We start from the raw sequence: 15,815 nt of genomic DNA on the forward strand, positions 1-15,815 counted from the left end.
GCTGTTGGAAGGGGCGGGGGGGGGGGGGGGAGGCATGAGGTGGCGGTACTTCCCCTTCCCCGGGGAGGAAAGCTGCGGCTGGCTGCCTTTTCTTATGCTGACTGGTTAGGGGCACCAGGGAAGTCACTGGAACCTCTAGTGCACTGCTGTTGAGGCTGGGCATCTGGAGCTGGAAGCAGAATGGCGTCTTCCTTCCTGTTGCCTTCTGATCTCTCACTGCCCTCTGTCAGCAGAATCCAACGTGCCCGGCTGACTAAGAAATCTGTAGTTTGCACCTCTTGACTTGCAGTACGGAGATGAATGGATATAGCACAGCCAGGTGGGGTGCATGGTGGTGGTGGTGAAATCAAACAGTGAAATAGCCAGAGGAGAGGGATAGGGCCTGGGAGTAGCCAGTGACCCCAGAGTTCTCTCGCAGCAGCTTAGACTCAGAAATCTGATTACTAGTACATTGAGATGTAACCAGGCTTTGACATCTGATCAAAACTAACTCTTATGGACTGAACTGGACCCCTAAAAATTCATATGTGGAAACCCTAACACCCAATGCAGTATATTTGGCAATAGGATAGTTTTTTATTGATTTGAGAGAGAATCATCGATGTGAGAGAAATACCGATCGGTTGCCTCCCCCGCTGGGGATCCAATCCACAAGCTCTGGTGTATGGGATAACACTCCTACCAACTGAACCACTTGGCCAGGGCTGGTGATAGGCCTTTCCAGAGGAAATTAAGGTTAAGTAACATCTTAAGAGCAGGGCCCTTATTCAATAGGACTATTGTCCTTATAAGAAAAGGAAGATAGCCAAAACCGGTTTGGCTCAGTGGATGGAGCATCGGCCTGCGGACTGAGGGGTCCCGGGTTCGATTCCGGTCAAGGGCATGTACCTGGGTTGCGGGCACATCCCCAGTGGGAGATGTGCAGGAGGCAGCTGGTCGATGTTTCTCTCTCATCGATGTTTCTAACTCTCTATCTCTCTCCCTTCCTCTCTGTGAAAAAATCAATAAAATATATTTAAAAAAGAAAAAAAAGAAAAAGAAGATAGACCAGAAGCATGTGTGCAAAGGAAAAGGCCATGTGAGGACACAGAGCAGGCAAATGCAAACTAAGGAGAGAGCCTCATCAGAAACCAGCCCTGCAGGCACCTTGAACTTGAATGTCAGGCTTCCAGAACTGTGAGAAAATAAATATCTGTTGTTTAAGCCACCTAGTCTGTGGTATTGTGTGATGGCAGTTCAAGCTGATTAATATACTAAGCAAATCCCTAACTCATGAATATAGAGTCAGATGCCAAATTGCAAATTGTATTGAAAACATAACTTTACAAAAGATGGCCTATGTACATTTGCTGGTCAGCACATTCCTCTATAAGTTAACCTACATAGGAATCAACTAAAATTAGAAGGTTGCTTGACAGTAGTCTCTGAGCAAGAGCGTTTATTGCATGATACAGATGGCCAGTGTAATACCAACATGTGGTTGGGATGTGACCTACTCATTTGCCTTCTAGACCTGTAGCCCTTGCTGGTCATATGTTAATGTGGGTACTCTTCTTCCCTGATGGTACTGCAGGTGGAGTGTGTCAGCCTTCCTGGCTTTTCCTTCTTGGATCCCTTCTCTTTTCATGTTGACATAACCTGGTTGCCACTTTTTTGGGGGTGGGGTGTTGCTTTGATCCTTTTGAATAACTTTGATAGTTTCCATGATTGTTTTATGGTTTAACACATACATTTTCAAGGTCTTGGGATGGGGGTAGGACATGCACTTAGGTTGAAGTTTGGCCAGGACACACAGCTGCAGTTATACTGCCTGTTGCCCTGGGCTGTGTCCTTATGATTGGTCAATACCTGTGCTGTGTCAGTTGATAAATGTTTTGAATGTCAATCTCTGCCTCTGTAATTGGAAACATAAAGTATGAAAATAAATTGACCAGGCTAAGCTGTTCAATCAACCATCCACCTGGTAGACTAGGCTAATAGAGAACTGTCAAAAGGATCCCCATTTCCCAAAATGACAGCCTCATTAGCCTATTATGGAGCATAAAATCCAGTCACCAGAGTTTCTCCTTAATGAGTTTCATCACATTTATCGGAAAAGATAACAATGTTTAATACTTAAAGTTTACCTACTATGTGTCAGGAACTTCTCTTTAAATGGACCATCTCAATCATCATATCAACCTCACTATGAAGGTCCTACTATTGATTATATTTTATAGCTGAATCAACTGAAGCTTAAATAGGTTAAATAATTTGTTTAATGTTATCAGCTAGTAAAGAGTAACGTAGAGAATCAAATCCTAAGATTGAAACATTGTGTTTACAACAAGCAAGTTTCCTTGGCCTGCAGTTGTTGCTTACATCTCAGCACTTTGCTCACACGTTATCTTCCTAGCTTGTTTTGTTCCCTATTCTGGACACACAGAATTTTCCCAGATCCTTCCCAGCAGTAAGACTGACCTCCCTCCCTGGCATGCTCTTTACGTGCTTATACATGGCTGGCTCCCACCTTTACCATTCTATTTAAAATGTTCTCCCCTTCCACATGCTTGAAACTGTTACACCACCTACTGGGGATTATTTCCTTCAGAGCAAGTACCTACCACCATTTGGAGTTGTTTGTTTGCTTCTTTATTTTCTCTATCCTCCTATTAGAATGTCAGGAACCTAGCCTGTCTTAGACATGGCTGTGTCATCAACATCTAAGTACTGAGTCCTCTGTGGTAGTCAAGAAATATGTGCTAAATGTCAAAGGATTATCTATTGTGACTCATCAAACCCCATGGCTCTTTGGATTAAGACTTAGGAGGACATGCTTTGATGCAGGGGGAAGTCTCAGTGTCTGATTAGTCTCTCTAGTTGGATTCATTATTACAGAGAGTATTCTGAGCTACTGGTACAGCCAGTCACTGAGATCAGGAAGGGGCTGCAAAGAAGGTGGAACAGCTGAAAGTGGGAGATGTAAGTCTTCGAACAAATTTCAGATGACTAGTAGTTTTGTCTATAGTAGTAGAGTAGAGCTAACTTAGTTCTGAAAAATGCTTTGGAGAGTTTGTTTTTAACTATTAGGCTCTACGGAAAAGCAACTATTAAGAACTTACTATATTGAAAGAATTATCCTAGGTGATGATGGTGATTAATAAGGTAAGCCACCGAGGACTTGTATGAAACTTGGGAGAGAGAGAAATCATTGCCAAATGGAGTGACTAGGAAGGTATTGTGAAGGAGATGGGAGCTGAGCCAGGCGTTGGAGCAAGGGGAGGAATAGACCAGATGGAAGTGAGAGGTATGATCAAAAGCATGGACTCAGGGATATGCCTAGTGTGGTTGGGATTGCAAAGACTAGTTGGCAGGAAGTAGACCTTGAACATGATGTTGAAAAATTTGGATTTTATCCTGAATTCAGAATAAACTCCTAGGAGTTTCTGAGTGGACCAGTAATGAATTAAAATTAGTGTTTCTGAAAAATGAGAGAACGACTCAGATGGAGACGGGAGCCTATGGAAAAGGGGTCCATCAGTTTCCTGCAATTGACTATAATTTGGGCAGACTCTGTCTGGGGCACAGCTGTCTCCACTCTCCTCCTAGTGGAGGAAACCAAGAAAAGGAGGCCACATGCTGTGTGTGGTCTGTGAAGTAGAATTCCTTGCATCCTCTTCAGAGTTGGAGCAGTTGAGAGAGTTGTGAAAAATATTTATTTTCAATTTTATGAAAAGGCTTTGGTATAGCATTTTATGAAGTTCAGCTCTTCGATATCAGCAGGACAATGGATTTGTGCAGATTAGGAGCATTTTTTGCGGATCAGAGCATTTCTGTATCTCAAAGTGCCTTCCGAATCATCAAAGACATTAAATTATGTCAACTAGTATTTAAGGTTAACCAGTTTTTAATGTAATCTGTGTATAATTATACCTGACATATGGGAAAGTTGTAAGTCATTGCCTTTAAACTATTTTTTACATACATCATTTGATTGCTGTTGATTGCAGTTGAGAAACATGGATTTTAGAGGCTCAATGACTTGTTTAAAGTCACTTTGCTATTGGGGAGGAAAGCTTGGGCTCAAAGCCATTTCTCTTACTTCAAGCCTTTTCCATCTTGGTGAAAACTTGGAGCTAATGCTTAATATATATGACACATTCTTACTAACTAGAATACTTAATGATTCCAGAACAAGCAATGTCAGTGGAGTGCGGGGATTAACTATATCTCATGTGGTAGAATGCAGTGGGTGTTCAAATAAATACTCATTGATAATAATGATGTCATCTACCATGCTTTCTGAATCAACTTGTCCCAAAGGACATGTATCTTATAATGTTCCTCAAATATGTTTAAATTAAATATTTTTAATATTGACAAGAATGTTCATATGTCAGTTTTCCATCATTGGGTTTTGGGCTCAATAACTCTTAGTTATGGAGCGTGGTTTTGCCAGTTTGATCTCATGGAATTTGCAGACAGCATCTACGTGCGCAGAAACAGAATGGTGCTGGCTGATAGAGAGAGGGCGGGTGTGGAGCAAGTGTGGCATGAAATGGACTGTTTGCTTTTTTCCACAGTCTGCTGATTCGACCTGCAAACCCATTCCCCAACACCATGAGCAAAACCTATAAAAACACAGGGGCCTCCATAAAGATGACTCTGACATTTGCAACCGGAGAGATCTTTGACGTTGAGAGAGCCCAGTTCTATACTTATTATTTGGGTCTGGATATTTTTGGCTCCAGTACTTGTTCCTGGTTAGAAAGTTAAAAACAAGGGTTTAAACACTGTTCACTTGGATAGTGAAAAACATGTTCACTTTTTGCAGTGACCCTGGAAACAGAGGGGGAATTCTTATAAATCACAAAGGAAAATAAATAACTTCACCCATGGAGGGAAAGAGACAGCTTGAGAAAAGGGACTTTGGAAAAAGGCTGTCTCTAGACAGCAGTCTTGTGGTAAGTACTAAATATTCATTTACCACTCTATATGTTTTGGCTGAAAATGCATTATTCTTTGACTGTTATTTCCTGAACCCTGTGCTTTTGAAACCTCTATTTCAGTTACCCCATTAGCAATATCCCCTGGGATTTTGTTTCATTTATTTTTTACGGAGTCAAAAGCCTGTAAATTATTGGAATGTTTGTATAGTGTCTTAATAGGCAAATGTCATAATCTGTCAACATTATATATAATTACATTAATTCCAGCCGAAGTAGACTTTAACCTATACAAAAACACTACTGTACAGCTGATGCCAAATGCTGAGCCTATATATAGTCGTTCCATCACCCATTTATCTTAACTTTGGGGATAAGTTGAACAAGAATTCAATAGAGCTCCAATATTGAAGAGCGAAGAAACTCTGAGAACTTCTTAGGTATGTAAATGAGTTTAATTGTCCACAAACTTTCTTCTAAATGTTTTAATGCTGATGAGCATCATTCCTAACCATATGGTTGTGTTTGCTTTTGTGTATGAGAATCTGGTTAGTTCAGTGGTGGTGAACCTATGACACGCGAACTCATTTTTTTGGTTGATTTTTCTTTGTTAAATGGCATTTAAATATATAAAATAAATATCAAAAATATACATTTTGTTTTACTATGGTTGCAAATATAAAAAAAATTCTATATGTGACACGGCACCAGAGTTAAGTTAGGGTTTTTCAAAATGCTGACACGCCGAGCTCAAAAGGTTCGCCATCACTGGATTAGTTCAAGGAAATAGACTAAGTCCCTGATTTCTGAAGGCTGGCCACTCTTTAGTCTTTGAGCTAAAATGTGTGGGTCACCTCTTCTATTCTATAATGCATATGAACAGGGCAAGAAATCACAGCTAGCAAGTCACTCCTTCCCCTTTTGCTCGTGTACTGAGATAGGAGCTAGCTTGGTTCCTTCATTTGCTTGTTGTATAGGGATGTGCTTTATTGATTGTATACTTCCAGCAGCTGGGCTGGACTTTGGATCAGAGTATGTGTCCCATAAAATACTGGTTGAATTGATTTATCAGTTGCACTTCTCCAACTCTGCTGCTGTAGATCTTACTCTGTCATTGTACAAATTAGCTGTTTACCCTGTAACTGCTGAGGTTTCATATCACAAACTGTTCACAGACATGAGTGTCTGGGGATTGAGGAACTTTTGGGTCTACTTCTTCTTTTGTTATTTGATGCAACTTCTGTATCCCTGAGGGCTGCAAACAGAGATAGCAGCAGACCTTCAGAGGCTATAAAAACTTTAATAGTATTTTAAGTTCAGCTCCCAACGGTTATGTCCTCTCCTCATCTCTAATGTCTTCTGTCTCTAGGTAGAATATAGTGAAAATTGTGTGTGTGTGTGTGTGTGTGTGTGTGTGTGTGTTTATATCTATTCCTTTTGCAACTTATGGGGAATTAGCATAAAAAGTTCATTTCTCAGCCTCTCCTTTGACAAAGAAAACACTTCTTTCATATCAGGCTGCCATTGGGGTCTGTCTTCTGCCCAGGCAGAGACAGAGATGCTCATATAGTGTGATATGAGCAGCACAGGAAAGATTCTCTTAACACAAAACTATCATCCTTGTTGATTAGTCCCTAAAGCCCAAATTCTTCCATAGATCCCAGAGAATATGCAAGGACCCTATCAAAGCAAGCATGCTAAGCTATTGTCTTTCAGTAACTCACAGTAGCACTTACTAATAAAGATCTTGGATCATTCCCAGGTGTCATCAGATGAGCAGAGTTTTATGGAGGGAATTGGTAAACGAGAGGGGACAGAATATAGAAAGCTGGAATGCAGGGCTGGGTTGGGGCAAGTAGGGAAGGAGGAGTGGATTAGCAGGAAGGATTGGGTCCCTGAACATCAGAGAAAGAGGAAATAGTCTAAATGAAATCTTTGGCCACATTTATATTTTGCTCGGTGATAGGTTGGACTGTGAGCATAAATCAGAGCCTGTCACATTACCGGTGCTAGCGGGAAGCCCCAAACTAAGCTTGTGTTCCCGTTGGCATATGGCGCTACCCCAAGTCTTGTGGGGACTATGAATCTGTGCTTTGACTTACAGCATAAAAGAACACTGTGAAAATGAGAACTTGTTGCTTGGACCACCTAAGAAACTTAATCCTGTTCAATCTCCCTAAATGATGCTTGGGAGAGTTTTTACACTAGTGAAATACCTTTCTTATTTCCTAGAGGCAGATGAAGTGTTACATCTGTACATGTCTATGGGAAAATCCTGAAAAAGGATGTGGTCATCTGTGACTACATGGGCCAGTGTATGGGGTGCTTGCGTGCTGTTCAGTGTTATACTATTAGGCTGGGAGACTGTAATTTTCCCCTCTGTTTTAGTGTTGTGTTCCTTCCTCATATGAGATACTGCTGCTGGGACAATGACAGCAAGAATATTCTTTTCGACTTGGTTCTTTGAGCATGAGACCCACTGAAAGTCCCTTGGATGAAGTTTATTGTGACTGTCAGGAAGAGGTCGGAGGGGTTGAGATCAAAACCGACTGTTCTGTAGCCCTGACCGATGTTGCTCACTGGTTTGAACCTTGACCCACACACGGAAGGGTTAGGGTTTGATTCCCAGTCAAGGGCAAGTGCCTGGGTTATAGCCTTGGTCCCTGGTCCCTGGTCCTAGAGCATGCCGGAAGCAACCGATTGATGTATCTCTCTCACATCTATATATTTTTTCTCTCCCCCTCTTCCTCCCTTACACTCTCTCTAGAAATCAATGGGGAAAATACCCTCAGGTGAGGATTATTTTTTAAAAAGCCAAATAAGACAAAGCAAAACAAAAATTAACTGGGCTATAAAGGACTTGAATCTAAGACATGACCCTCCTTTAGGATCATGCTGACATCATACAAATAACTAGGCAAGGAACACACAGGGATGATTCTAGGGAAGGGTGGCTGGGAAATACAAGAGAAAAAAAGGGGGTGAAACACATCATATAATTCCCAAGGCATGTGTATTTTATGTTATTTTTATAAGATTTTTTTTTATTTTTAGAGAGGGATGAAGAGAGAGAGAGAGAGAGAGAAAGAAAGAAACATCAACGTGAGAGAGACTAAATTGGGAATGGTTTATCTAGTCCCCTCACTTTGCAGAAGGAGTAGTTAATACCCAGCAAAGTTCAATGCTTTTCCGGAGGTCCTACAACTAGGATACAACCAGGAGTAGAACGGCGGTCTCCTGCCTGTTTCTTCAGGTCTTTATCTCTCACTATGTGTATGATACCCCAGTAAGAGAAGAGGTCCTTTTGGAAAACTGACCAGAGGAAAGAGAAACATTAAATCCTTCAGCCTTGAAACCCCGCCACATATCATGCTGACCTGTGTGTTTGAGAGTGAGAAGGCCCAGAGGTAATTTCCAGTTTCCACTTTTGCAGGAAAAAAATTCCTCATAATGGACTGCAAGAGTAAGGTACTATTAACTTCATTACACTCTTTATTTTACATCTTTATTTTCAATCAAATCATGAAGTGTGGAGTAGAAATTATAGCTCCCTTGCAGCAAGGTACCATTTTTAGGCTGGCGGAACCACAGAGTGAAGAGACTCATGCTCGGATTCTGAAACAAACCTTCAGTGGGGGAAGTGAGTTTGTGGTTCTTAGTCACAATTTTGCTTTCAGAGCATGATGCAGGGGAGGGTGTGAGTGAGTGTGTGTGTGTGTGTGTGTGTGTGTGTGTGTGTATGCTGGTAATGCTGAACTATTCTTTAATGTTGAAGATTTTTTACTTGATAAATCATCCCTTTTAAGAAGAAAGTGACAGGTAAGTGAAACTGAAATGAGAAATATGTTTCAATGTGGGGGGTAAAGACCCAAGAGCAAGACAAGTGACTGCAAGTGCGCCTGCCCAGTGGGAGTGTGCGAGCAGCTGCACATCCCTGCGAGTAGTCTTCTTTCTGAAAACAACAAAATCGCCCCAGAAACTGAGGCCTCTCCTTGACCCAAAGCTGTTCAGCTCACCCCAGGATGATTTTTGATCAGAAAAAGTCAGCATTTCACACTGCGCTCTTTTATTCGCAGGCATCACTCCCAGGCTTCCTATGCGGCTATTTGACACGTGTCGCTGTGATAACATAACTGCTGAGAAGGCTGGGGAGTGCGTTATCTTTTTTACCAGCTCACATTTCAGTGGCAAACATTCTCTTTTAATTTGGGGAAAAATGACTTTGCTTTTGAGCACAGATAGGAGTAGCAGTTTCTCTTATGGATGATGAATTCTTTCCTGGTGTCCCCATTCCTTTCTCCCCCACTGAAAGGAAAACAAAACGTTGGCCATGCACGATCCACAGCTGTGACCGCAGGGCTGGTTGATGGACTTCCAGAAGCAGGAAAGGCCCCAATTAGGCCCCTCAGTTCATCCTTCATCCTCTTGACAGTTTACACGCAAATCATTAGAGTAATTAGGCCTTCCACAGCCCACATTAATTAGACCAATCAGCACGCATCTTTGAGAGTCTGCTTTATATTGAGGTGCTTTCGTAGCTGTGGGATGTGCTGGGTAGTTGCCACTCTCTCCTCCAGATGCACCCCACCCCTTGTTCCTGGCTGTGCACCCCTGGAGGAGGTAGCACAGGGATCTTGTCCAAAGGATCTCTGTGTTTGTGGCATCTGGTTGGGTTTGGCCAGTGGAAGGACCTAGCAGGATATCAGTGGTTGGGGGTGAAAGAGGTCAAGGTCACTGTTTTCCTGCTCTCTGCCTGCCTGGTCCTAGGCCACAGTGACTGGATTTCTCTGCCTGTGGTCCTAGCATTTGTTGGGCGACTCTCTGGCACAGCCCTGGCTGCAGCCATCACCAGCCCCCTCTGTGTTCTGGCCCTTCTGCCTACCCACACGCCTCAGGCTTCTCAGCACTAATGACTCCGGGTGCTGCCAGCCCGTCTCATGTTGGTTTGCTTTAGGTCTGCCTGCACTTTATCGAATAATTCCTTTACTGATTCTCCACAATTAGATGCATTGAGTGGCCATCTCATTCCTGCAGGGTTCCCCTGACTGATAACAGGAAATACTCCCCAGGGTGTGGAAGCTGACCCAATAAGCAGGAAAAGTAGCATAATGTGGAGGAGGCAAACCGTGTGCTGCTGACAGGGATAGGAGCCGGGATCACGGTGGGAGGCAGCAAGGAGGCTCCATGGAGGAGCTGTCCTTAGAGCTGTGCTTTGGAGCAATGGAGAGAATTTGATAGGTGAGGTTTGGGATAGAAGAGAAGATGCAACCCAAGGCTATTGTCCTGTATCCCTGGTGACAACTCATTTTATTGCCGAATTATTTTTTCCCAGGGAAATGTTTTTCTTATATCAAGTTTTGATGGTTAGTATAGGTCAACATGACTGAGCCAAGAGATGCCCAGGTAGCTGTCAGAATGTTCTGTCTGGGGGTGTCTGGGAGGCGCTTCCAGAGGAGAGTAGCATAGACTGAGTAAAGGTGGCCCTCACCTATGTGGGTGGGTGCCATCTCATCTGTGAGGACCTGCATAGAACAAACAGGCAGAGGAGGGGCAAGTTTGCTCTCTGCACGAGCTCCCACATCTCCTGCCCTCAGACATTGGTTCTCCTGGTGCTTGGGCCTTTGGAATTGGACTGGGACTTACACCTAGTTCTTAGGCCTTGGCATTTGGACCGGAAATATACCACCAGCTTTCCTGGGCCTGCAGCTCACAGGCAGATTAGGGGACTTCTCAGCCTTTCTAATCACTCGAGTCAGTATCAAAGCAGGGGTCAGCAAAGTCTGCAACAGGCCAGACAGTAAATGTTCTAGGCTCTGCAGGTCAAATGAGCAGACACAGCTACTCAACTCTGTTCTTGTAGAGGAGAGCAGCCACAGACAATACATGAATAAGTGGGTGTGACATATGTTCCAATAAAACTTTATTTACCAAAGCGGGCAGCATGCTGGATTCTACGAGATCCGCCCACAGGAGGGAAATGGGAAACTGGATAGTGCACTTTTCCTGAGTGCTGACTCTGAGTCAGGGCTTGTGTCCACCCTCAGGACATGCAATCTGCCCAGGCAGGCAGAGGAACAGGTGTGGGCTGTTACACAAAGATGCATGGACCCAAGTCACAAGAGGTTGAGCAAAGGGAAATAGTTTAGAAAGCTCAAAACTTGCTGAAGTTTTTTCTAAACACAAAATAGGGTCACGGTGAGTATTGCTCGGTGCAGCCAGTAGATTATGAAAATGAAGGGAAAAAATCTAAGTTTTGTAGTGCTTCAGGCATGTTGTAGCCTTCACTCTCTGGTGCTGCCTTTAGACCGCCCTCACCATGGGGATGCTTGATGGAGCACAGACCACAGCTAGCTAGGTAAGGTGTCTCGCTATCAAATCCCAGCTGCCCTTGACCTTTCTAGTGCTTTTCCCATTTCTCCTTTGTTAGGTTACAAGAGGTTTCTTTTATCTCAGGGGGGAATAGTATCATTATAATTAACCTGGTAATTAAATAACAGTGGAGGAACAAAGGGGGGACCAAATAGATGCATGCACAGTAAAGTTTGGGTGACGTAGGAAAGATACTTACCTGTCAGTCACACCTGGGAGCAGGTCATTGGCCAGAATAGATGTGGCCACTGCAAGAGCATGAAATCTGAGCTACATAAGCTCCTGAGCAAAGGAGTTCCCTCTCAGCCTCTTGGTTTTCTTGTTGCAGGGGGTGTGCGCTCACACGCCTGCGTTTGCCCACATGGCTCACAGCCATGTCGACCCCACACACAATGGGGTGATGGACTGTGACTAGCCTGATGCCACACAGGACTCCACCAGGGAATGGGAACTCTGGACACTGGCTTTGCTTTTAGCTCTGCTGGATCCCCAGCTGCACCTTTTCCAGGAATGGCTTAAGGGAAATTGGATTTTGCAACCCAAGGATGTAAATCCATGCAAATAAAGCTTTCTACCACATCCCATCATCCTGTGGGGGCCTCTGAAAAGTCTGTCTTTAAAATATATATTTTTGTTGATTTTTTGAGAAAGAAAGAGAGAAAGAAAAAGAGAGAGAAACATTGATCGGCTGCTTCCTACATGCACCCTGACCAGGATCAAGCCTGAAAATCAGGCCTATGCCCTGACCAGGAATCAAACCAGCAACTCTTTGGTGCATGGGACAATGCCCAACCAACTGAGTCACACTGGCCGGGGTCCCCCGGAAATTTTTATTTCAGCAGCACCTCATGAACCCCACTCCCACTAGCAATGGAGAAGTTCCACCTGCGCAATTCTCTGATAAGACTACTACGTAAAGTCTGGTGTACTCAGTGCCCTGGACTCTTGGACAAAGGCCAAGCTGCCCTGTGCAAAGCCTGGCCTTTGTCCTCTGGTGTCAGGTTTGAGATTTCCCAAGGAAGCCTCGAGGGGAGGAGGGTCAGGAACGAGAGGGAGCTGCTTATCCCACACCGCATCACTGCCCCTAGCAGGGCTGCTCGCCCAGCCGCTCCCTGTTTACCCGAGGAACGGAGACCCCGCACTGGGGCCAGGGGCTGGGAGGTGTGGTGGTGATTGAGGATCCAGCCAAGGCCCCTTTGAATAAAAGCAGCAAGTGTAGAGCAGACCCACTTCAGCCTGGGCTAGTAACCTTACCAGAGTGACATGCCGAATCTTTCCTGTTCTCCCTTTAAAGTGGAAGTGGCAGAGTTAGAAAAGTGTCCGATTCCTAAGTGCATATTTACCCCGTGAATCTGCCCACCAGCCTAGCTGAGCCCATCAATGCAGGTTAGGAAGATGCCGGAGAAATGTCCCATCCAGCTGCCCTCCGGCGGCACAGGTTCCTGGGGACTATGGATGGCGTTGAGGGACAGGTGGGCTGACAGAAGGCAGGGGAGGCTTGGCCAGGTGGGCACAGCCCACAGTACCTGGTTGCTAAGGGTCGTAATGGGGCTCTGGACAAGCAGGGAGAGGTCAGAACCCAACAAGAACAGTGCTGGGAGATGTGAGCGGCCCTGCTACCGAGGCCAGAGACTGATGGGGGGCAGGCCAGAGGAGCAGAAACAGAACACGTCCAAGCTATGAGCATGCGGGAGGTCAGCAGTGGGGCTGACAGTCTAACACTGAAGCCATTTTAGCAGACCCCTCATCATGTTCAGGCGGAGAATCTGGCATCGAGGTTCTCCAGGAAGGCTTCCTTCCCTGAGTAGTAATAGCTGAAATTTATTGAGATTTGCTCTGTGCCAGGCACTCTGCGCCGTGCTTTAGATGGAAATTGTCACTTAATACTTACCACAACCCAGTAAGGTGGAACTCTGTTCCTATTTTTCAAATGAGAAATCTGAGGCTTAACAAGTTAATTAACTTCCTCAAGGCTATAGGACTGGTGAGTGATGGAGCTGGGATTTCAAGGCGGGTCTGGCTTCATACCATGCTGCCAATGCGCAGTTAGCAGCATGGAGGCAGAAACCTTCCCATTCCAGTACCGGGAGCTCCTCGCATGGTGCTTCCCAGGCTCGGAGAGCCCCAGCCTCAACAGGGCTGGATCGGCACAGCGGCTGTGCCCTGCCTACCAATGAGAGAGGCCAGGCCTGATTTCCCAGAGTAATTTCAGAGGAGGTGGGAGAGGAAGGCTTTACAAAGAAGAATGATTAGACATGTTGGAACTTGGTCTAGGCCTGATTGCTGGTCCTGTGCTTTTTCTGATTAACCAGGTCTTGAAACCAACTTCTGTAGAGACTCAAGTTTATAATAGTAGCAGATACATAATGTATAATGTCTGTAATTTTATATTTTTACCCACATGAGGACTGATTATACAAGGCGGGATTGTTGACTAGGGTGGGAGTAGAGTAGGGAGGAACTGGCACATCCAGAGTATGGCTAGATTTTCCCCCAGCCTGTACTTTGGCTCATCACTTGAGTGATGTTCTTACCAGATGGCCGCACATTGTCTTGGCCGGGCCACTGGCGACGGAAGTGGGTATGGAGCCAGCATCATTTCCCAGGAGGAGATTCTCTCCAAATTGCCGTTTGCTCACCACTTGCAACTGGTGCTCCCTCCTCTGATGTCACCCGAAGGAATGTCTGCCTGCATTGTGGTGATGGCGTTCCCCGATGACGCTTCTCTCCCCTTCTTTCTTCCTTCCTCATCATTGAAAATAAGCCAGCCTGCCATCATAACCGTAGCTCCCTGAGTTCTGATTACAATGTCCTTTCCTGTTCTGGGCTTTGTCACTGCACTTCACACTGTCATACCTGTCTAGAGCGATTTCTCAATCAAGGCACTCTTGACATTCTGGACCCTGTATTTCTTTCTTTCTTTCTTCTTCTTATTTTTTTTTTGTAAGGGAACTGTCCTGTGCATTGTGGGATGTTTAGCAGCATTCGGGCCTCTACCTACTAGATGCCATTATCACCCTCCCCTAGTTGTGACAACCAAAAACCTGTCTCCAGACACTGCCAGATGTCCCTTGGGAGGCAATATCATCCCGACTGAACTGAACTGTATGCTCCCAGAGGACATGAGCCGTGTCAGACTCACTTTTGTGTCCCTAAAGTCTGACACATAGAACACACTCAGGGAAATGAATAGGTGAGGAGTGACCTTAGCAGTGAGTTCACGAGCTGAGTACGTACTAGCAGGTGGCACGGGATATGGAGTGAGGGGAAACTACCTGGAGAAGGCACCAATGGCTTGTTGGGAAGGTTGGAAGGGGTAGATGACACCCTGCTCTTCGGCTTTGTCCAAGGATGATTCTAGTGTGTGTGTAAAGACTTTTACATCGGAGATTATTAACATGATATCTGGATCCTCTTGAGTCCCAAGGTGTTTGATGCATCTATGGAAAGACTCCAGAGGTTTTGACTTCTCTGAAATATATTGTATTAGATTTTTTTTTGTATGCATATGTGTATTTTTCTGGGGATCAAGTCCATAGGTAGAAGCAGATACTCAGAGATATCTGTGACCCACCAATGGTCAGGTAGCTTTACCTGCCATTAGTCTAGCAAGCCCGGCCCATAGCACCTGCACACAGACAGCTTCCCTTGCCCAGGTCTCACGGGCTGCAGTGAGTGCTGTCGCTGGCCTCAGGTGCAGCTCTGTGTACATGTGAGGTCTCAGAAATAAAAAATAGGAACTGGAAACATTTTGCAAGCCTTTTGCAAATGCTGTTAATTGATTGAGGATGAAATGATGCTGCTTCTATAGATGAAGTAAGTACAAGAGAGCAGAGGTATTTGCTTGGCATGTTCTGTGTTTTCTTAGGGCTCAGAGGTCTGCTTGGCATTCTCCTGGTGTCGCACCACCTTTCAACAATAGGACTCATCAGATCATCCAAGTTTCCATGGCAACTGAGTTTCTTGCATCCTCCTCTGGCACTAAGATCCTCCCATGGCAGCCTTTCTAGTGCTTTGTCCATAACAAGAGGTAGAGCTTTCATCGATTCCTTGAAAGCTGCTCTGGAATCCAGTTGGCACCTGGGTGTTCTCACTGATGGGCGCCTGCTCTTTTTTCTGGAGTTCCTAACTGATCAGCTCAGGAACTGGGCACCTATGAGGTTCAAAGCCCCATGAAGGGCCAGGAGTGAAGACCTAAGTGAGTGCTGAGAAATGTGAAGCATGATTTCCGCTTTCCAAAGCTTTTAAAAAATGTGGTGACATGTTCACAAATCATGGTGCTATAATACCAGCAGGTACAGTGGTGCAAACAAGAATGATGGGATTTATAAAAAGGAGGTTGCTCTCTGGCTGTATGGATCAGGGAGGGCTTCCCCAAGGAGGAGAGCTTTCAGATCCCCCCCCCCCGCTCTAGGAAATTGGTCCAGATTTAATCTATGGTGTCCCTGAGTTTTCCCTGAAGCAGAGCTTTATTGAGAAAACCACGGTGTCTTTAAAGAACAGTGTATGTCTCCAAGGTGC

The 15,815-nt window shown here is 44.8% G+C and overlaps 1 protein-coding gene across 1 annotated transcript in view; it reads left to right on the forward strand.

The window, feature by feature from the left end:
- The window catches only part of NCKAP5 (NCK associated protein 5), an 873,870-nt gene that overhangs the window by 45,103 nt on the left and 812,952 nt on the right, over positions 1 to 15,815 (forward strand). Inside the window, 1 exon segment of the mRNA XM_070423100.1 lies at positions 4,814 to 4,943. Within this exon segment, the coding sequence (XP_070279201.1) occupies positions 4,875 to 4,943 (69 nt within the window). The 5' untranslated portion in view covers positions 4,814 to 4,874.

Source organism: Myotis yumanensis, unplaced genomic scaffold (assembly GCF_028538775.1).
Source record: "Myotis yumanensis isolate MYYU_CA2020_CCGP unplaced genomic scaffold, mMyoYum1.0.hap1 SCAF_8, whole genome shotgun sequence".
NCBI lineage: Eukaryota > Metazoa > Chordata > Mammalia > Chiroptera > Vespertilionidae > Myotis > Myotis yumanensis.